The sequence below is a fragment of the Pithys albifrons genome, chromosome 6 (assembly GCF_047495875.1).
Source record: "Pithys albifrons albifrons isolate INPA30051 chromosome 6, PitAlb_v1, whole genome shotgun sequence".
NCBI classification, from domain to species: Eukaryota; Metazoa; Chordata; class Aves; order Passeriformes; family Thamnophilidae; genus Pithys; species Pithys albifrons.
Window position 1 is genome coordinate 56,082,932 of NC_092463.1, and position 22,568 is coordinate 56,105,499.

General features: G+C 41.7%; 1 protein-coding gene across 5 annotated transcripts in view; it reads left to right on the forward strand.

Annotated features, from left to right (window-relative positions):
• Window positions 1–22,568, forward strand: part of TEAD1 (TEA domain transcription factor 1) — a 159,682-nt gene that overhangs the window by 33,921 nt on the left and 103,193 nt on the right. For 3 of the 5 annotated variants that reach the window (XM_071558996.1, XM_071558997.1, XM_071558998.1), the window contains exon 2: window positions 19,313–19,566. In XM_071558996.1, the coding sequence (XP_071415097.1) occupies window positions 19,419–19,566 (148 nt within the window). In that variant the 5' untranslated portion in view covers window positions 19,313–19,418. Of the gene's footprint in view, window positions 1–19,312; window positions 19,567–22,568 lie in introns of those variants that run through there. The other 2 variants (XM_071558994.1, XM_071558995.1) reach the window with 1 other exon arrangement.

Genomic DNA, 22,568 nt, shown 5'->3' on the forward strand with positions numbered 1-22,568 from the left:
AACTTGTTTTGGGGCTGAAAAAAGTTGCTTTGCTCCCAATATATTCTTTGTGGTTCTGACTAAGATTTCAAGCAAAAGACAGAAGAAAAAAGAAGCTGGGGGGAGACAAAAGGGACATCTATGCACACAAGTTAGATTTTCTGCACACAGGTTAGATTTTTCAGCATTTAACTAAGTACTTAGTTTGTTGTGCTGTGGCTTCTAAACTATCTCTGTAAAACATTTACTTGTTTGGCTTTAATCACACCCGCTGCTAAATGTTTGCTTTGCACATGAAACAAAGCCATCCTTAAGACTGCAATGAAACCATTAGTTAGTGTTCATTTAAAAAAAACCCAAAAGCCAAAATTAGGTTAAACATTCAAACATCAATCAAGAATTAAAATAATGGCAGAGTTTCTAATGTGGAGATCTCGGTGGAAATCTTAAATACAATCTGCAATGTTCTCTGCAGGTTTTAACTGATTTTGGCTCCTGTGACCACAGGTCTGAGGTCACAGCAGTCTCTTGATGTGTCTAACAAGTGACAGTTTTTATTATCTGCATATTGTTCTTTTTATTTCTGATTTCCATCTCATACTGTGTAGTTACTGGACTATTTCTGCAGTTATCTCTGTATTTACTTACGTGTTTGAAACTTGCTTTTTCCTTCCCCCTCTTTCACAAGAAAGTAAATCATTGAAAGGAAAAGAGTACCAGGTAGAAATAGATAATTTATATAGTATAAAAAAGAAAAATAATAACAAAAAAAATAACATCGAATCTTACAGTCCTTTATGCAACAACCATCCTCAAGAATGGAAAAAAGATTGGGAGTGGAAAAGCAATTGGAATTTATGTGCAACTCTCAGTGGGCTCATACACAAAGATAAAGATTCAGTGCTAAATGCCTGGAAAGAACATTTCCTAATTTTTGCCCAAAGAATTCTTGTTTGCAGAACATATGACATTAAAATGGTGGGAGAAAGGCTCTAGAAAGATGAGAAAGAAGGTACAGGGAACCAGATACTCTGATTTTGGCATACTTTTTCTATAGAAAAGGTTTTCACTTAATGGCAAAATACTGTGCACACAGTTCCAAGACCCTGGGAAAGAAATCTTGAAGTTTTACTGTGAGATAGAAAAGACTGACACAGTTTGAGAAGTCTTAGTGAACTTGTAAAGCATGCCTGGGAAAGTCCCTCATGCAAATCATTCATAACCATGTTTGTCCAATTGTGAAAGCCAAAATCCCTGAAGATCAGAGCAACTTTGTTGGAATAGGATGTAGAAATCAAACATTCTGAGCTCCACTCAGAGTATGAAGTCACTGACAAGATCTGACGCTTTCTTCACTTTGCAAGATTAAGCTCATGTCTTCCAGCTGTGCATGAATGTGTGCATGTATTTGTTTTTTCCTTTGTTCCCTAATATTCCTATGAAATCAGACCACATATTAAAGAGAACCTTTGTGTGTTACCAGTGCAGTGTACCTCAATAGGCATTTCCCAGGTTAAGTGGGGTATGGGGTCCCCCATACAAAGGGCATTTTTATGGGTTATTGTGTCTCTCTTGCGCTGCTTTTTGAAAGTGTCATATCAGCTGCGGAATTCACACTGAAACTGGTAGGAATTATTAAGGATCAGCATTCCCTGACCCACAGTGCCTAGTGACAGACATGTCATGTCCAGATTCTTCTGCTGTTGATGCTGTTAGTCCTGACTCGAAGTCCTTTAGAAGCTTCATTACCTGAGTGAGAAGAGAGAGGAGGCCAGGCATGTGCTACTGCGAGCCAAGGTGCCCTTCCCTACTTGGAATATGCTGAAAGCCTGAGAAAGCCAGAGGGGAAGGTTTTTTGCCAGCTCCTAACTGATGTAGTGGAAGGTGCAGGGCAACAAGAAACCACTTGTGGCTTCCTTAATCTGCATCACCAAGTCCTACCAGGCATCTCTGCTTTACGGTTTTGGTGAGAAATCCCTCTTAGCTCACAGCTGCTGAAGTGAAGTTACGCTGCCTCTGGATCAGTCCTGGTGTTGAGCTGCACTGCAACGTGCTGCCATGTGTGCTACAGCAGAGGCAGGAGCCCTCCCAGACAATCTAATTCATAATTATAGTGTAGGAGATAGAAAGCACCCTGCTGTCTTTGAGATTTCATCCTCTTTCTTTGGCAGCCAACTTTGGAGGCACCAGCACCCATGTACTCATTGCCCTCTCCCTTGGCCTGTTAGAATATCTGAAATCATTTGGAGACATAGAAGCTTCAAGGACAGCTTGAGGATTTTTTCAAAATGTGCCATATAGTCACTGTAATAAAGCTCAAGCCATTCTCAGATCTTATGCTTTCTACTTCAGTTTCTCTAACTCTGATTCTGCCTGGGAGGAGGGACCCATAATTCAAATTATTATGCTGTCTTCCAAAGGTATAAACATTTTTATCTCTGCACAGTATCTAGGAAGGAGTGTAATCTGGACATGCAGCTATGTCCTCCTCCAATTTCTTCTTTAGCTGATCCATGAGGGAGAATCATCAGGATACTCAGAGATATTCAGTTTCTGCAGTTCCTGTACATCATTCTTATGAGTCTGGCTGGGACAAAAGTATTGTATTAAGGACTTCACTTTTTAGGAAGGAGAAGTCTGAAATACAATGTATTTTTCTCCAAGTTGCCATTTTTTGTGCCTGTGGCGTAAAGAAGGTTGCAGAATCTCTGTAAGACACAGAGGCTATTTTCAACTAGACTGAATCCAAGAAGATTAATTGTCCAATTGTGCCCTAAGTAAATTTTTTATTTTTTTTTCAGTAGCAAAATGGTTTTCAGACTCTTTTTGTGAAATGTATCCCATATTTGTACTATTACTGTAGAACAATAGCTTGACTTCCCATTTGGACTCCACGACAACAGGCCTGAGTGTGAGAGCCAACCCTCCATGCACTCAGGGGGCTGAGCCCAGGAAGCTGCAGTGCTGGGACTCCTGGGGAGACCTGGAGATCTTCCTGTGTGAATCTTTGTCTGTTTGAGAATGGAGAATGATAACCAGCAAGAATTTGGTTCTTGCTGTATCCTTTGCTGGCATAAATGTGTTGTATCTGTACTTTTCCTGGAGAAAGAGATCCCTCTTGGCAACATGTGATTTAGAGTGCTCTCATTGCATGGGGAAGGGTCAGAGAAGCCTTAGGTGTCTTGGCTGTGGAAAGTGGACAAAGGTAGCCTGAGGAGACCTTGGAAATGTGGGAGCCCTAAAGACCTTTGCTCCTGTTCTATGAGCTGTTTGTGAATTTGCTAATGGGAACAAAATGATTTTTAAGCCCAGGACTCTTAGCTGATGCACAGTGTGGTGCAATGAATAACCCTTCTTCTACATGGATGTGTCTGGTAATCAGTAGCTTGCTAGGTACTGCTGGCTTCCTGAAACAGCTGCATGCACTTGTGGAAATCTGAACTTTAGATGCCCATTTTCTGTCAAATTTGGGAAGTGATGCCTATGATTCTGTACCTCACATTGGCAAATTCAGTTCTTGTCCTGGAGGAGTGGTGAGTCCCCTGTGATACAAGTTGGCTTCAGTGGAACATGTGGTGCTTGGCACCTCCTGCGCTTGTGGGTCAGTTGTATGCGAACAAAGGCGAGCACGATGTTCTGCACAAGAGATCCTCCTGGGGCCCTGGGAAGGGCTCAGCAAGCCACCAGTCCTACAGGACAGTCTGCAGAGGCAGAGTCCAAATCTTGTAAAGCAGTAGGAAATGCAGCAGATGAAGTCTCAGCATGACATTAATCTCATATCTAAAGCACAGCTGGTAGGTCTCTGGTGCTGTTCAGTACTGAGGTATGGCCTCCAAGACGGCTGAATGCAAAACCATTCTGCTCAGGTCACACCAGTGAAGAGGAGAGCTGTAGGACACAAGGTTCAGCTGTCATCTAGGAGCTCGATGGTTCCTTGTTCACTTGAACCCACTCCTGAAGCTACAGCCTCAGGGCTTCTCTGTACAGTTGGTGGACAAAATTTATGAATTATGGCCTCAAAATCCTTTTTTTGTGGAGATCTGTAACAGTCACCTGTGACTTTTACAATCTCATAGCTGATGAATATGAAGGTACATGGGCAGCTAATTTATGGTGGACTTAGGAATGACACCTAAAATGTGAGGAAGTGCAAAAATGCCATCAGGTGCATGTTCTGGGCCTAATACATATTAAGTCCTTTGCTGAACAGATGTGGATTTAAATACATGATTACATATAAGTGTGACTGTGATTTACATGAACAAAACTAAATTTTCCATTTGCTTCCTGCAAAATCTCCATGCAGGTGGTTGTCTGTTAAGCCCCAAATCTTTAGTCACTTGGTTATCTGTCTGGGAAGTGGCCACTGTCACACAGTGTGTAACACTGATAAGGATATGTCTGCAGCCTAGCCTGTGGTACCTGATTTAATGTGTAATTGTTCCTATCTGGTTAAAAATTGTTGCCCAAGTTAAATTTCCTGATGAAAAGCAGAACAGCTCATAGTACTTACCCTCCATCTGCTGTCATTTATAATTAGACCGTAAACTCTTCAGAGCAAGAACTTGCTACCCTTCTGTGCACCTCTAGCTCCAAACACACTAGGGTCTTGATATTAGTTGAGTTGCCATTAATAATAAATAGAGAGTAAAAGGAGAATGTGTAAATGCATTCAAACGTGTAGTGAGGCTTTTAAGTATAATTGTTATCGCTGCAGATCTCTGCGTGGTTGGCAGCTGGGCTGCACTGCAAGTGCAGTGTCCCTGTAATTGAAGTCTGCACACTTTTCTGGTCTGTCTGAGCCTGCCTCTGATGGGCAGTGTCTGGAGTACCCATAAAGAAGGACCCAGGGCAGGGCTGCTCAGAAGTAAGGACAAGCCAGATGGTTTGCCTTCAGCTCCCCTTCCGAGAGACTTAAGGAAGCCCAAGCTCATTACATTAGGATATGGCTCAAGGTTAAGTAACTTTTCAGTAATTAATACATAAACATAGGGCTACAGTTTCATCCTGGGCTCTGCCCTTTTGAATCCCTGTGTGACTCTGTTGAGGGGAAGCTCTGCACTGGCTGGGACACAGTACCCAGCACCAGTTTTCATCATTATTTTAGCTATTAATTTCACTTTGTTTGCTCTCAGTGTTTAGTTGTTCTGTGCTTTGTTTCGATCTGGTTTTCATTATTTATTTGGATTGGTTTGTATTTTGGATCATATTTGTGCTACTAAGGCTTTCTGGTGCCAGTTTTAACAGCAGCAATACCGATTTTGAGAGAGTAATATTTGGAGTTACATAATATAACTCCAGCAATTACTGCTTACAGTAGTCAGTGCTGTAAATACCAGAGATAGGTAAATTCTGTAGAAGCTCTAGGAGAATTATTGGTGTGCTGTAGTTACTACTGATGGTGGAATCTAAGCTGAGAATTTTTTAACTTTTACAAATTTGAATCTCTAGCCTTCAGGTTGTATCCTCCACCCCTTGGTAAATTGTACCCTTCAGTTCTGGACATTGTATTCTTGCTGTGAGAGTTTTTTAATTTCACATTCTCAGAAAATTTAAATTTGTGTTTTAGTTTAGATCAGCTGCAGAAAGAGGTGGAAAAGTGTGGAGTGAGAGCAAGAATCATTTGGTAGGCACAGCTGTGAAACAGAAATAAATCAAGGTGGCAGTAAGGTGAGCTAGACAGAGAATGAAAATTGAAGAGTTTGTTACTGTAAATCCACATGGTTAGTAAATCCAGCCATCAAATTGCAGCTGCAGTGTCAGAAAATTTGAATTACATTCAATTTTAAGAAGAAAAGTGTATTAATAAAACAGTGTGCAATACATCTTCCATGAACAGCAGAAATAAAACCACTTTTGAGCTCTGACTACAAATGTATTCATTGTAAAAGTAACACTCTTGTTGATCTAAAAATCTCATACACTTATCTGCTGTCATATCTATCTGTGGTGCAGTGACATTGAGCCAGGAAATGCTGTTCAAAAAATAATTCACATGTGAAAAATAAAAGTCCTTGGCTCTAAGTCACTCTGTTTCTCTATCAAGAGTCAAGCTTGCTTCTACTGTAATGTTCATCAGCATTTTTTTAGTACTTTCAGATAAAAAAATTTAAGAAATGTCATTTGAGGAAAGCAACAGCTATTCTGAGGAAGAAAGCCAAAATACTTTCTTTTTTCTGGGTCACTTGCTGGCTCATTCCCTTTCTGGGTCATTCTTTTTTGCCTGGGTCACTCTTGCCTTCTAATTCATATTCATTTAATAATAATAACTAAAATAATGAAATATATTTGTCTAGTATTTCCAAGGATTAGACTAGCAGTAAGTCAAAAAAGGCTTGCTTGGTTTTGAGGGCACTGGATCACAACCCGACTGAGCTCTGCAAAGAGGATATGACAAATGGTAAAGCACAGAAAGGCGTAAAGAATCATATAGCAAGTCAGGGGCTAAGTAGAAGAAAAACCAAGGGCACTCTATTGCATTTCTTCAAGTGTTAGATTCTCTAGAAACACCACATAATTTAAGATTCATAGTCAGATCTCCCCTAAACTTGCCATTCTGACATTTGCTTACCATGCAAGTCCAGACGTTGTTCTAGCTTAAAGAGAGGTTTAACCTTCAAGGACTGAAAAGCCTGTAACCTGGAATTTAAAAGAAAAGCCAGGGGTTTTAATGGTTTTTTGTGATGGTGAATTAAATTGTGAAATTTGAAGTCTCAGCTATCAACATGAAGCCACCCTAAGCCTCTAATTGGAAACATACTGGAGAAGCCATGCTACAAGTGTTCAGTTTTCCCTACAATACAAGCATCCATTGAGTTCAAGGAACATTTGTGCATGGACATTATGAAAAACAGAGGCAATTTGGAAGAGGTAATGTGATTTAACATAATTTAAAAGTCTAAGTAATTGAGTCTATTTGTCTTTCTCTGAGCCTGACTAAACATTTTGTATAGTACTGTGTGCATGTATGAGCATCAGCTGTTCTTCGTAAACAGATTTTGGGACTGCCTAACCTTCAGATACTAAATAGGACTTGCGTTAGAGGCATTGTATTTATACCAGAAATTGCAACTATTGGCTGGTTTTGGCAAGGTGTTCTTGACAACGTGACAACAGAAACACTTGTCTTTTGTCATTTGAAAACATTGTTGACATTTTATTGTATATTCTCCTTCCCTTTGGGATTCTGTACAACTTAATACATTTTTATATTACTACAAAACTATCTCGTTGAGACCTCAGTTAGGATGGGAAAACTGTATCATAAACTTTGGAAAACTACCTTCTATCTCCTTCAGAGACCTTGCAGTCTGAACAGCAGCATTGTCCTGGGAAGGTATTTCTGCCCACGCTGGTCAGAAGGCTGAGCTGGACGCTGTAGTGTTTGAGCCATTTCAGGAGCAGTATGTGCAAGGTGTGGCTGGCACAACCCCTCCAGGTCTGCTGGAACACCCCTAGACTGATGGAGAAAACTTAGGGTGAAATTAGTTACAGTAGCCAGTTTCCATCACCCTGGTGGCAGCACTGGTCCTCCAGCCTAGATGTGCCCGTGGATCCTCTGCAAGCACCTCAGCTGGTGGCTGCCTCTCCATGCAGGAGAAGGTGCTGAGGGGCAAAAGCCAGTTATGCTCTGGCCACAAGAGCTTGACCAGGCACATGGCCTTCATGAGTTAGGGACAGACCAGCCTTCAGCTAGCAGCATGCAGATGTTTGAGGGCACAGCAAAGGAGAGAATGTAGCCCAGCTGTTGGGGCAATTGATTTGGCCTCAGATGCAGAGAGAACTGAAATGAGCTTAGCAGGGGTATGCTCCCCTTTTGTGTCCCTCTTGTCTAGTGGAGGAGATTGACAGACAGCAAAGTGGAAGGTTGTGACTGAAGCAAGATAAGGGACAAAATATGTCCATGTATTTGCTCTGTTTCTGTAATAAATTCTATGGGTGTTTCTCCTCGCATTGGAAAGGCTCCTTTCTGCAAGGATTTCTGTTGGTGTTTGCTTCCCACCCCCTCTTCCACATGTGGCAGAAACAGATGTGAGTCCCAGGGACGAGCAAACAGATAGCAGTTAAAATCTGCAGCCCAGACCTCCATGCGGAGTTAGATGAGTCCAACACTCCCTTTCCAAGAAACGCCTCCAGCTGTGGTGTGCCAGGAGGGTGACTCAGGAGGTGTGGGCTGGGGTCTGCTGGGCATGGACCTGCTCCTACACAGCCAGCCAGGTCAGGCAGATCCTGGTATTATGATCTCTGCCCCTCCAGAAGGCATGCACACCTTCATCTGGGCAGCTCCTGAGAGGGGGCACTTGGGCCTGGAGTCAGAGCTGGAAATGAGAAGTGAAGTCTTGGACAGGGGAGTGTTTTTCAGGCAGATTGAGAGGCAGGTGCTGACTGCCTGTGGAACTGTGAATAGTGAGCACAGGGAGGAAGGGGTGCTGTGGTAGAAATGAGTGTGCTGTGAAATTGGTACTTTTGTTAAATTCAAGATTTTTAAAGCCCAGGAGAATTATCAGGATTAGTTCCTAGGCTTGTACTTTTTGTTTGGGTTTTTAGATGTTTTGTTTTCTGCTGCCTAAACCGCAGCATCTCTTCTTTAGCTCTGCCAGAATCCGGTGAATTCACAATTCTAATAGTTGCCAGCAAAGTTATTTTTGTGGAAAATTGACACCTCCTGAAGCAGGATTAAACTACAGTGAACAAGGAGTTGAAATAGACTGGAAATATAAGTCAGAGCTTAAGACAGAAATTGTTTCCTCAACAGGCGATAACTACAAGGGAAGTGCAGAATAACTGCATAGCTATTATTTTGAGTTTTGAAAATGCTAGAGCTAGTCGTTGTAGGTTTTACTTGGTTCAGCAATTAAAGGTTGCCACAGTTTGGGATTGTTTCAGAATCTCAGGAGAGTGTTTTCTATTACTCCCTTGTAGAAGATGTAAGTCCTGCTGCATAAAAGCATCCTCGGTTCTTAGAGAATTTGTATATGAGATGTCAGAAATAAATTTTCCATTATGAACCAAGTGCAAGCTATAGATCTGTCATTATCTATATGAGACAGTCACATGGACAAAATGGGACCAGTGCCAATGCATTCACCACCTGTGGAAGGACAGGTGTTGGAGACAAGAGTGAGATGGAGAAAGAAGTTGCAGTCTATAAGTTCTGTATTAGTAATGCTTGTTTCCTTACATAGGAGGCTTCCTTTGTAATAGATAAACAACTCAGACTTAAAATTTAATTTGGCAGGTAATTTGCCCATAACACTCCTGCTAACAGTTCAAAAACAAAATAAGTTAAAAATATTTTTATTTGACAGTTACTGCATTTGCAAACAAAATTGTTGCTTTGATTTTTCTCTATACACAAAGCACAAGGTGGGGCTTCCAGTGTTGGCCTGCGATGAAGATACTACTCATGTTGTGACTAGTCGACATGGACCCCAAGTCCTATCTGATCTCACATGCTGGTTTCTGAAATCTCTTTCTGTTTAGAGTTGGTGAGAACAAGGCCAGAAAACTGGTATCAAATCTCAGCCCTCCTGAGGACCGTGGCACTGTGATTTCATCCCCCCTCCCTTTTTTTTTTCTGTGTGTGTGTGTGTGTCTTGCAATTTTGTGTCCTATCACCAGAAAACCACAGCCTTTCCCAAAGTGAGCCTCCCAGTATTATCACTCCTCTGTTTCCAGGCTCCTCCAGGGCTGATAGGCAGGGCCTTTTTCCAGCCAAAACAATTGCTAATGGAGATGTGAGGAGCTTCATTAAGCTTGGAGTGATTATTCATATGTACAAAATGGCTCTGTGTTGGCAGAATCAGAGCCTGGGGTGGTAGCTCAAGTAGTAACACCAAAGCAGAATAAAACTGTTTTCTCCTGGTTTTGCCTAGTACAAAACCAACAGGTTCAGGTGAGTGGGAGACATTCACAAATCTGTAGCAACCTTAGAGGGATAGAGCTCATAGACAGTTTGGTAGTTTCTTGTAAAATAAATTTTAGCTGCAATTTAGCTCTTACAACAAATGTTTGAGAAAGTCTCTGTTTGTGTGTGTGTGTGTGTGTTTGCTCTTACACAAAGGACTGTTTGTATAACATCTGCAAAACAGAGAACAAGTGGGCTTGAGGGATAAAAGGTGTCAGCACTGGATTCCAGGGGTGGCTTTGGTCAGTTGGAAGTTGCAGTTTGTCCAAAACTTGCTTTCCTCCTGCTTTAAAAAAGAAGGGTCCTTCTTCAGCTTAGAATAGGGAAAGGGTTAATTTTGTAGCTGTTTCTTGTTTAAACAAATGCACCTGAGTAAATGAATGAACCTTTTACTTTGCTGTGCCTTTTTGGTACCTTTTTAACAGAATACTTAAATCATTACATAAAATATTTTTTATATAGGCAAAAGTTTTATGTTACATATGAACCAGTCAGACGTTGGACCACCCTTCAAATAGCATTGGGTTTCCCTTTCCTGACTGAACTTACATAAAGTTGTCCAAGCAGGTGGTTTTCTGTCCATTTTCCCACCTCACTCAGAGCTGTTAGAGTGAACAGTCATGTTTTTGCAGCCATTGTGGAAAAAAAACTTTCATCCTGAAAACAAGTTATTAAAAAAAAAAAAAGAGAAAGGGAGGAAAACCTAATACTGCAGTACAAAACCAGTTAGTCATATGCCAGGAACAGAATAAGAGAGCTATGAATGTGAAGGATTGCATCTGGTTTTGCAAATATCTGTGTGACATGGGAACTCCAATAAAATTAGGGAGGCTTAGGGAACTGGGGAAACAAACAATTTCAGAGCTATATCTAGACAGAAGGATTTGCTGCCAGGCCCATCATATGTGTGAGCAATGGATCATATGTGGTCCCAGCAGGAAGCCAGTAACACACTAGAGATCAAGGATGTACCTAATTCTGATACTTATAACACTTGGTATGTGGTATTAATAGTTCCAGTTTGGCTTCTGGGGTATAAAATTGATGCTGTGGGAAACAGGGCAGTTACAGCAAACTACAAAGAACAGATTGTCTGTCTGCACATGTGAAAGCCATTGACTGCATGTACATAATTCACAACCCCCAGGTAGATGGGACTGCAACACTGGGAAAATCACCAGTAGATGCAGAAGATGGCAGCTCCAAAGGCATTCAGTGTGCTTGTGTCTGTATCCAGGTCCATGTATGGAGAGGTGGGAGAGATGAACATAGCACTGGAGCTGAAGGAGGGGCCAGTGTCTGTTTTCTTTAGGCCTTTATACTGTAATTCATAATTTCTGGAGTCACTGGGAAGGCACAGAACCTCTGTGCAGATGAAAACCCTGTCTCAGCCTCCACTGGGTGTCTGAACTTAAAGCATTCATGGAATAGACAGATATTGCATGTAAGCAAGAATTGCATCTATTTTTGTGTCCCTTTTTCCATTCTTGTACATCAAAACCCTATTGTCCTGACAGCCACATATACTAGTTTCTATTTTCTGTTTACATGTGTTGGCAGCAGAATGAATCACAGTGACCTGCCAAACACATGCTCTGGGAACACAGCCCAAGCAAAGCAGTGGCTGCAGACCTTGCCTTGAGGGACCTTCTGTGGCCTCTGCGTACAGGTCTTGGAGGTGTGAAGTGTGTACGGTAGTTTGGGCACTGATATTTTCAGTGCCAAAGAATAGTCCTCTGGCCAGCCCAAGCCATCTCACTTTCTCTGGGAGCAGAGACCCTCTCCTTGTATGGACAGAACCACCTTGGTCACAGACCATTCCTCTAAAAGCTGACTAATTGGAGACTGAGTGAAATATTAACAATTCCTACTTCACAATATAGCAGCTTTTGCCCTAGAAAAGTCACAGCTGGAACACAGCTGGGGTAAAGGCGGCATGGCCTTACACTGGTAATAGATGCTGCCATTACCATTCACAAAGCATATCCCTGTTGGGTGACAGGAGGGGCATGGTCAGCTCCTGCTGCACAGCACAGCAGCTGGGTTGTTGCACAGGTGCTTCCTGCAGTGGCAGGAAGAATGGTTTCTCCTTCTGAGAGCTGGTAAATATTTTATCCTTTCCTTTGCTTCATGTTGGTAATTAGCAAGTCAGACACGGTGCTCAATGTTCTTCATTCCGCCGAGTGCCAATTCATATTTGGAATAATCTTTGTTGGTTGCCACTACAGTGCAGCATTGGAGCTGGGTTAAATCCTAGGAACACCATTATAATTGAAGCCAGCTGGGTGTAAATGAGCACTAGCACCTAGGATGAGTGTGGCTGCTTCAGTATCTCAAGAGGAAGGAATTGTATCTCCAGCAGCTGTGACTGTAATGAGATAGGGATTCACAACTGGTATGTTGAGATTCACCTACCTGGTGATAACTCGGTAATCAGTGCAGACCATGCACCAGGAGTGGTGTGTAGCACCTTCGAAAGCAGTTTTGCACACTGGATTGCTGGTCACTAGCTAGATAATATGTATGGGTTGAAATTGTAGCTGCCTGCAGAAGGCATTCTGTCCTGGTGAGCCAGCACAAAGCTGACAGAGTCCAGGAGTGTGGTGTAGTCATAGCCAGAATCCAGTTGTTTCCCACTGAGAATATGAACCATTTTATTAACGGTATGAAATCAAAACTAAGGGAAAAGAAAACTGGGTTGGAGTCAAAATCAATGAGGCTCTCAGACTGGTACCAAATACTCTTCTCATTTGCATGAAGAGTGCAGAGATGAAACTGTTTCCAAAGGGAAGAATTCGCATGTATTAGCATCAACCCACTCTTTGCTGAGTAATCTGTTTCTATAAGCAAAAAAATGAGCAATTCAAGGAGAATGCATTGTTTCTTTTTGTAAATAGTTTATATAGTCCTAATTTCACACCTAGGCCTATATGCTGCCTACTTTTGCAGATCCAAGTAATTCTTTGTTTAGTAAGTTTCCTCACGGTTTGTGAAAATACACATGTAAATCTTCTCAGATGAGCAGGGCACAGAGTTCAATTGGAAGAAAACTATCACTTTACTGATGTTATGTTACATATTTTTGGTATTTTACACACTGATGTGGCACTGTCTGTGTTCCTACTACTTTTACGTGTACCCCGAGTACAGTAGGTGAGAAGAAGAAAGCGCAGCTGAATTCACTGCATAATGCACTCGCTTCAGAAAAAAACATCATGTGTTTTCACAGGTGCTCTGTAGCTGTAGTTGAACTGATCATGTTATTCCTGCACAGATCCCAAAGACAAATCTGAAATAGGCAGCTCGCAGTTAATAGATAGCTTGAATCCCTGTAACTTTGATCTTAAGGTAACAAAGGTAGTTTATATGAATGATAGAAAGTACATGGAAGTATCATTGCATGCAACTATTTGATCACCAATAAAACACAGCATAAGAAATTCTTCCTCAAGTGTTCATGCAGTCAGAGAAAAACTTGTTTTATTTAATTTCAATGGCAAATGTGAATGGCTGAATTAGTCTGAGTGTTAAAGGAATACTTTATCCTACAAATGGGCTACTCCTGTCTCCTGGTGCTCTTTCTTCTTAGAAGGAATAATTGCTGATAAGTAGAACTTGTAATAAAAATACAATATAAAGTCAATTTAATCTAATTATTTCACCATTGGATGCTTGGTAAATTATTTACATTTTTATTCCTCATACTGTTTTATATCCTTTCCTTATAAAAAGAATTTATATATAAAATGGCTTGAATATATGTAGTGTTTTCCTTATACTAATGCCTGAAAAATTCTTCAGAAAATCAGAAAAATCCATACACACACATCACAACAAGAAAATCCAGAGAGTACATTTGTTTTTAAATGAAAAAGCATTTTTTTCATGCTTGACTTGTGTAAACACTGCAAAGATACTTTTACTGGCAAAGTAGAAACAACCTTTCCACCAGTTCTATATTTAAATTAATCAGTGTAGAAAGAGCTTGAGAAATCTGGATGTGATGGGGAAGGGTCAGGCAGTTCGACATACACCTGGAAGCGTGAGGTGGCTGGGATGAGGCAGTCTCATCTCCAGAACTCCCATGGACAGCACCAGCAGGACCTTCTTCTCCCCAGCCTGGTGGTTTGGTCTGCCTTGATGAGCTACTTCACAGTTGGCTTTTGCCGGTGATGTTCATCAGGATGCCCAGCAGCTGTGCCAAGAAGGGAGGACTGTGGAGCTCCACAGGCACCTGCAGTAGGAAGCCTGGTTTTACCTGGACTCCTGCCCTGCAGCTGACAAAGCTGACAAGTCTGGTCACTGGGACATCTGTGAAGTCTCTTGGGCATTGGGATTCCCCCATGCCTAGTCAAGGATGTGCTCCCAGCAGGTTTCCTTCTGTTGGGATGTTTTACTACTGAGTCTCATGGCATCATGTAGTTAATTTCTCTCTCTCAGGCAGAGCTAAACATTGTTCCTGAGAAACATTTGTGTCAGCTCTAAACAGCCTCTCTCCCCGAGCAGTTCCTCAGTGCCCTCATAAGCTTCTGCTGTGTGACTTGGTAGGGTCAGAGCAGTCTTCCAAATGTCCAACCTACAGTTTTCTTGCTGCAACTTCTTTGCTTTCTGTCCTTGGTAGAAATGGGCAAGAGTTGCTTCTCTGCTTTGCTTTTACCTTTTCCTTATTTGAAAGTGGTTATCTTCTCACATCAGTCTTCTCTAAATTTAAACAAACCTAATTCCTTTCCTGGTAGGTCATGTTTTCTAGATCTGATAACTTTCTTCCTCTGGATTCTCTCCAGGGCTTTAGCACTCCAGCTGTGGATTTGCACTGCTGAACAAAGCAAAAGGAAAATCCCATGGGCCTGCAACATTTCAAGCCTTCAGAGAAAATTTGCCATCTGCAAATTTAGAATTAGTTGGGGTTTACTCATCTGCTCATTATCATCTTGATGTTTATAAAAAACTTGTTGGATTCTTGATCCCATTGTTTTTATGTAACTGAAGCTGAGAGTTTGTTCACAAACTAAAAATAAAATGTGTTCTTAGAAGTGTAATTTACCCCTTCAACACTTGAAATCTTTACCTCAAGAGTCAAGTTTTTTCTGAAAGACAGGTTTTAGGAATGTTGGTCTGGTTGTAAGAATGATTAGGTAGCCATCTGCAGCTATTCATAGCCAGAAGATCAGTTTGGATAACAACATTGGTGTTTTCTCACCTGCACATTCTTGCAAGTGCCATTGTAGATTATCTCAAAAGCAGCCTCACTTCATCCCCTTCAAGCAGACACAGTTTAGAAGACTTGAGAGGTGTAATGCTTTTTGTCTGAGACATGTCTCAGGATCAAGGCATGTTTTTAGTCATTCTCGTGTTCCTGCACCAATATCTGCAGAGTATTAATCCTATTCCTGTGGTTATGTGATACTGCAGTGAAGGCACCATTGGCACCTGTACAGTGAAATTCAAGAAAGTAAATTAATTAAACAAACAGAGAAAATAGTTTAACTTTTGCAAGACATTGTGAAATAAGATTCAGCTCTAATGACTTTTGAAAGACAGTGTTTTCATATTAGTTCATTGTGCAAATATTGAAGGATAAGAAACATATCAAGGCCTTAAATCTGCTGTCCTACGCTTCTGTGAGGAGCTATTGATCTCAGTTGTTGGTCTGTGAGAAGCAGCTTTCTGGGCAAGTCCAGGTTTGCATGGCTCATAAACTGAAGGCATAAGAGAATGTTTTGTGCAAGTAAAGAAACCATTCCCTTGATAAGAAGTTACAGACTAGTATTTGGGTTTAGTTAAGTACCTTGGTTTGATCAGCTCTGACAAGAGCTAGTCTTGTTTCCCTGAGTTTTTGAAGTAATTTTTCAAGTTACTGTACTGAGGGAACATTATGACAGTAAGTCATATCTTGTACCTCATCAAGCTGTCTTGAATGGATTGGCTAAAAAATGTATTTATAAAATCCATTTTTCCCCTACTAATTTCTCCATTCCTAAATGTAACACTGTGTTGTTTGAAGGCATCCTCCATCACACAAGAAAAAGTGTCTTAATAACTGCACAAGAAAAAAGGATATACTTGGAACTGACTGAACTGGAGAGAATAGAAAGCAACTGCAGGAAGGATGCATTTGGGTTTGCAGCTACAGGAGTTTTATGCACAGGGAAAGCTGTCTTGAAGTATGTAACACTGGTGTTAGAAGGGAAACTCTGGAGAGAGGCTTCCTAAACTGCAGTAGTGTGCTTGAAGCAATCCTAGAATGATCTGTCATGTGTACGAGCTCTGATTTTGGCAAAGGGAGATGTGGTTAATGACCCCCAGGAGCTTAACTCTTCATCTGCTGAAAGTTGGTGTTGCAACTTTTGGAGTTTGCTGATATGAAGAAGGCTTGCTTTTAAAAAATGTTTTTATAAGTTTAAATGGGATTGTAAATCCTCATGTTTCACATACGATTCATAACTCATTAGAAATGTGTAACAAAGCTCATCTGTTGACAGCTTGTGTTATTTGTGATAATCATGTAGAACTTCGGCATAACAGGTCTGAAATTTTTCATCACAGTTGGGTCCTTAGAATTCAAGCTAAGAAGGAGGTGGAATTGCCTTTTGATATGTAGAACTGAGCTGGAAGTGATTAACTGAGTTAGCTCATTATTTTCCTGAAATATGAGGGAGTCATTTAGCAGTTGTAATACAAGGCTTTTTCCTCCTTGGTCCTCTAGATTGATCTGCAGTGTCAGCATTCACCAAAATAGAAATCACTGAAAATAACCTTTGGTATAAGAGGTTTGCTTCCAGCAGGTTGCTCCCCAACCCAACTGTACAGATGTTCTGGAAGAAACACTTGGTTTTCTTACATTCTAGAGGCTGGACTAGTAGCTACTAATGCCTCTAGATGACATCCAAGAAGGTAAAAAGGAATGGTAAGGGAGATAGCACATTAGTGAAAATTCACCAGTAAACACAATGCAAGATATAACATGAATATCGAGTAACATTAATTACTTTAGAGCCTCACTGTGTTCCTTGTGCATTTTAATTATTTCAGCATAATGTAATAACAGGTGTTTTATAGGACGATAATAAGACTTGAGGCTACAACTGTGGCAGATTTTGTAAGCAGAGGGTGGTTGGGCTGAGCAAAAGTGGCCTGTGGTTGTGCTGTACATTGCATGGTGTTGGGCCTGGGATTGGGGAGGGGAAGGATTTCCTCCCATACTCACCTTTGAAGAACAGACTCAGTAAACAGTCCCACTTGTTTGGTCATCTGGTGAAATGCTCAGTCATGGCCTCGATCGTGTGAGGTCAATAATGCCTCCAGTAGCCATTTTCCCCTGCACTATGGTAATAAAACTGAAACTTCCCTAATTATCCCTGTCAATATTCAATTACCTCTCATTTATGTAAAATTTCCCCTATATGTGAAGGCTTAAGGAGACATGATTGGGTTTTGTCAGTACTTTCCCATTAGCTTTGGCAAAATCTTACGTACATGATTCAACTCTTGCAGGGGTTGAACCAACCCTTCAACCTTCTGAGGATTAGGAAGGATGGTTTCTTTATTTTAACCAAGGTTTACATCTCTCTTTATGTAATGAGAATTTAGAAATTTTGTACATTCTGGATTTCCGAGACAATAAGTGGTGCATTCGGCCAGAATTCTCACCCACTTCCCATTTGTGTGTGGTTCCCTGTGAATCCATCTGCTCCCTCATTATCAGTTATTAAAAGGCATTTGAGACAGTGATTAGCCTTGTGATTGCAGTGCTGAAATGCTCAAACCAATGAGAACTTAAGAAATGCCTCTTTGTGGAAACAGATGCACAAGTAAAGGAAAATCAAGTTCTTAGGAGTCCATTTCACATCTGCTGATCCCCCTGAGCTCGTGTTAGAGCCTGGAGAAGTGGAAATACCCCACAGCTTGGATGTCAGACTGGTAATGTTGGTTCATGAGGCTGAGAGGCTGCTCCCTGTTTCCCCAGTTTCAGCTCTGTGTTTTTGCAAGACACTGTAGCCTCCGAGGGACTGGCCTGTCAGGTTTTGGTTATCTCTTGGGACTGGTTGGTGAGTTTGGGTGAGGGCTGCTGTAAATATTTCCTCTTTCAGGGAGTTCTCCAGCCCAAAGGTGTTTCATCAGAGCTGTCATGGCCTTCCATGTAATATCCCCTTTTTTCTGTGTGGGGTGAATGCTGTTCTGCTACTTTTCACCTGTTGTTTTATGGTGTCCTGTGAGAGCCCAGTGAGAGGTGTATCAACATGAGGATGGAGGTGTGCAGAAGGAGAAGCCCCCGTCTTCTGCCCCAGCGGAATAAAAATGTTATGGTTTAGGGATTTTGAGTGTTCAGCCAGCAAACTGGATTTTTAAGTGCGTTTGCAGCTCATGTGTGCATGTTTGAACACTCCCATCTGCTTAGATCAGTTAGAGTCACCAAACTTCTTCGTTTTTCAAAATAAAACTGCATTATGCCTAGACATGTTGAGCCAAATCTGTTCCTGGTGTTATTTCACTGACTTCCCAAAGAATTACACCAGAGGTGAATGTGGTCTGGTATAGCAGCTTTTTTGCCTGGAGCAACTGTTTATAGCAGAGTTGTATTTCTCTCAAAAGTATAAAAGGAAGACTGACAGATCTGCAGCTCTGCTGGTGTGAGCAGGTGCAGCTATATTAAATTATTTCTTATTAAATTGATTCAGCAACTTGAAGCTTGTAATTTTTGTTCTGCTATGGTTCTGTGACAGAGACCTTTTAAATCAGGCAAAACATATATCTTTTCTTGTAATTCCTTTCTCTGGTATTATAATTTTAGAGATTTCTTTTTGTATGTAGCTCAAATTCTTATTGTATTATTTATTTGGGTAAGATCTGAAAATTACAGCCTTTTCCAGCTAATTGCATTGAGCTGTGTCATCACTAGTGTAATTCCATTTACTCCACTGACATCCGGATGAATGCAAACAATAGTTTTTCCTTTTGTTTTTAGGTTCAAGTGGGCTTAGGCTCTGGTGGTCACTGTTGCATAAATTGGTGTGCTTCCCTTCCAGCCAGTGGAAGTATGCTGATTTACCCCTGCCTGAGGGTCTGGCTCGTTATTTTAAGGATGCCAGTCTTCAGCCAGATGAAATGTGGCTGCAGAGTTTTCCCCAGTATTAAGATCCCCACTCTGACTATCTGTGAAGAATAACCTGATGCTCTATGCCTTCATGTAATTGCACACAGAATATGTAGTAGAGTTCCCCTTCTGACATCCTTATTGCTCCACCTCTGCTCATTTGAGGTAGATTGGTTACTAATTTTTCACTTTTCCTGGGCGTATCCCATGCATGTGTTACTGCCATTACTGCTCAGCAGCAATTAACTTAGAATCAGAAGTAGACAGAAATGTTTGCCTGCAGTTTCATATCTTTAATGCCTTTTGGGGTTGTTTGTTTGTTTGTTTTGCAGGTTTATTTCTTTGAAGACTCCAGGCTTAGGCTTGGAGACCCCAGCCATCACCATTGAGCCCAGCAGCTGGAGCGGCAGCGAGAGTCCTGCCGAAGATATTGAAAGAATGAGTGATTCTGCAGATAAACCTATTGACAATGATGCAGAAGGTGTCTGGAGCCCTGACATTGAACAGAGCTTTCAGGAGGCTCTAGCTATCTATCCACCATGTGGGAGGAGGAAAATCATCTTATCAGATGAAGGCAAAATGTATGGTAAGTGGTACACATCTAGCTGTCAAAAACAATTGTGCCAGTCAGAACTGTAAAGCCCAGCTTGTTTTCACACAAAATTCCTGGTTCTGATTTTGGTACTGTTTGAGTAAATCTGGAAGAAATCTGTGAAGTTGATGGAGCTCAGTTGGGTGATGTGCTCAGGACTCTCTGAGCCAGTTCCTTCACCACTGGCACTAGAAAGCAATATTGATACAGAATTGTGCCTTTAATGAATGCTGTGCTGTGACTGATGAATGTGAATGTTTAAAAGAAACTTTTAAATGTGTCACTCCTCGGGCATAAAAAAAGGGCATTTTTCTTGATTTTTCAATAAATGCTGAAGACAGGGAAATGGGAAGCACTGTCTGTGTGGTGCTGTGGCAGATTATGCAATACTGAATTGCAAAGTTGATAAAGTTCTTGTTGCATTCAGAAGCCTCTTGATGAAAGAGGCAAGTTAGGGGTGCTTTTGCGTCTTTCTTTTTTTCTTTGCCCTTCGCTCCGTGCAAACTGCTGTAAATCAGATGACGTGCTGACAGCATTCCATAAATAGTCTCTCCGCGGAGGGATACTGACATCTGCACGCACGCGGACCTTTGAGCTCGCTCCTCCGAGCCCTCTCTCGCTCCGTCGCTTTTCCTTTCCCATTTTGCAAAGCCCTGCCTGGGGCGGGCAGAGCCCGTGTCGGGGTGCCCGAGCTGCGGGTGGCTGTGCCCCGCGGGGGGACACTCGCCGTACCTGGCCGGGCAGCCCGAGGCAGAGCGGGGGCCCGGCCCCGAGCAGATGGTGCTGCAGCTGCCACCAGCTGTGCCCCCGCCTGAGGTCATGGAAACAGGGACTGCGCCGCTGCTGCTCCCGGGACGCGGCCCCCCGGCCCCCTCCGCAGCTGCCGTGTGACCCCGGCGGCCGCACCGAACCTCGTGTCTGGAAAAGAAAAAAAAAACCTCGGAGTTGGGATGAAGCATCTCAGCTGCCCTTGGCAGAAAGTTGCCGGGGCTGGGTTTCCTGCCTGGGTGTTTGCTTTTTTCCCTGCTTCTCCCGCCCTCCCCTTCTCCCCCTGCCCAAGGGAATATAATCTCTCTTGTCCTCTCCCTCTCGCTCGTTTCTGCCTCTTTTGATTGCGTTTCGGTGCTATTATTTTCCTTTGGAAAGGGGAGATGATTTGCCTAATTAGAAGGTTGTGCTCCTTCTAGGAGTACATAAGCATGTATATACAAACATGTTTATTGTGTGTTTATGCTCCAAAGCTCTACTTAGGCTTGAACAGCCTCATCAGCCAAAATAAGTGTGGCTGCATTTTTTTTCTTAATCGAGATCCCTGCAAGAACACTAGTCACCCTTGAAATCTGATTTTTGGTATTCTGAAGCATTTTTGTGCCATTGTATAAATTAGAGAAATTAACATATTTATCCATTCATTTCAACAATCACTGGTTTCAATTGACGGTTCTAATCCTAAATGTTAACATTTGTTAAATTATGTATGTATAAAACTACTTGTACATATCTAATTGCTGATTAATACTGGTAGCTACTAATGCCATAAGCATATGTATATCTCATATTTATGCTAATCCTAAATCAAATATTGTTTATTTTCAGTCAGAAAAGGGGCTATATGTGCTTGATACTGAAAACTTGACTTAAGGCTTTGCCATGATTGAGAAGAAAAAAATGTGTTAGGAAGTGCAGGGTACTGTATGAGCAGAATTTACATCCTGACTGTGCAGTGGATGAACTGATGCTTTCATTCTTCAAGCTGAGTAACTGCTTTGTAGTGTTTGAGGATTTATTGAAACCATGCTAGGTTTCTGAGGACTTTCTAATAGAGTCTTATGGCCCTGAGAGCATAATTGTTCTCCAAGGATTTTGAAATCAAAACAGTGTAAGTGTTTTAGATTCTGTGTGGCATAATGAAAATAATTTAATGCCTTTTAGTGGCATACCAAGTTTATTTCACTTACAAGAGAGACATTGCAGTATCTCTAAGCTTCATAGTGTTGGGGGATATTGTAATGTGTCAGTAATTCATGAACCATGTAAGACAAAAGGTCAAGAGAGCACAATTTAATTTTCTAACTGAAATTACTTTTAGATATAGGCACAAGAAAAAATATGATCTTTATAGAGGCAAATGTAATGATCACTCTGTGTGGATTAAGTGAAGCAATTGTAGTTTTTGATCTTTGGAGGGAGACTTTGAGAAGAGCGGAAATTTTGCTTAAAGAAATATTTTAAGTCTCTGCCTTTGATTTAATGAGAGCTTTGCAACATTCTTGGTAGCAGAAGCCAGAGTTTCTTCACTGTTCTTTGTGGTGGTCTAAAACCATCCTTCAGCTGGCATTTCTAAGAGGTCTGTGTACATACTCTTGGTCAGCTGGCTCAGAGGGACCTGGAGGATTGCTCGAGGAGGTTTGAGGGACATGAAATCCAGAAGGTGGGGGTGGCCCAGGGGTGCCTGCCTGTGGTGCCACCTGGGCAGGAGCAGCGTGTCCCAGTGGTACTGAGGGACATCTGTGACCTCTCTGGACAGCCTGAATCACTTCAGCTGTTCCTCTGCAGCTGAGATCTCAGATGAAGGGAAGGGAAGGGGAGGGTGTTTTCCTTTGCCTTCTCAAAAAAATAACTCAAGGCACAAGAGGGTGACTAGAACAAAAGACTTTTGATCCTATACCCACAGAAGAAGGTTGCAGGGCCCCATGGCTGGGGAGGGAAACAGGATGTCTTGACCTTTTTTTTTTTTTTTTTTTTTGCCTTAGGGCACCCTCAGGCTATAAAAGCAAAGTGACCTGTGCAGGACCAGGAGCATTTCAGGCTGCTGCTGACCCAGCAGCTGGGTTATGGCCCCTGAAGAAACCCTTAGAAAACAAAATGAAAGCTTAATGAAACTCTTGTTTGAAAAATTATAGGAAATGATTGGGTAAGAAGCAAAGATGCTTGTTTTGGTTCAGATGGGCAAATTCCAGGAAACTGTAGTTTGGAAATCTTGAGAGAAAGGGAAT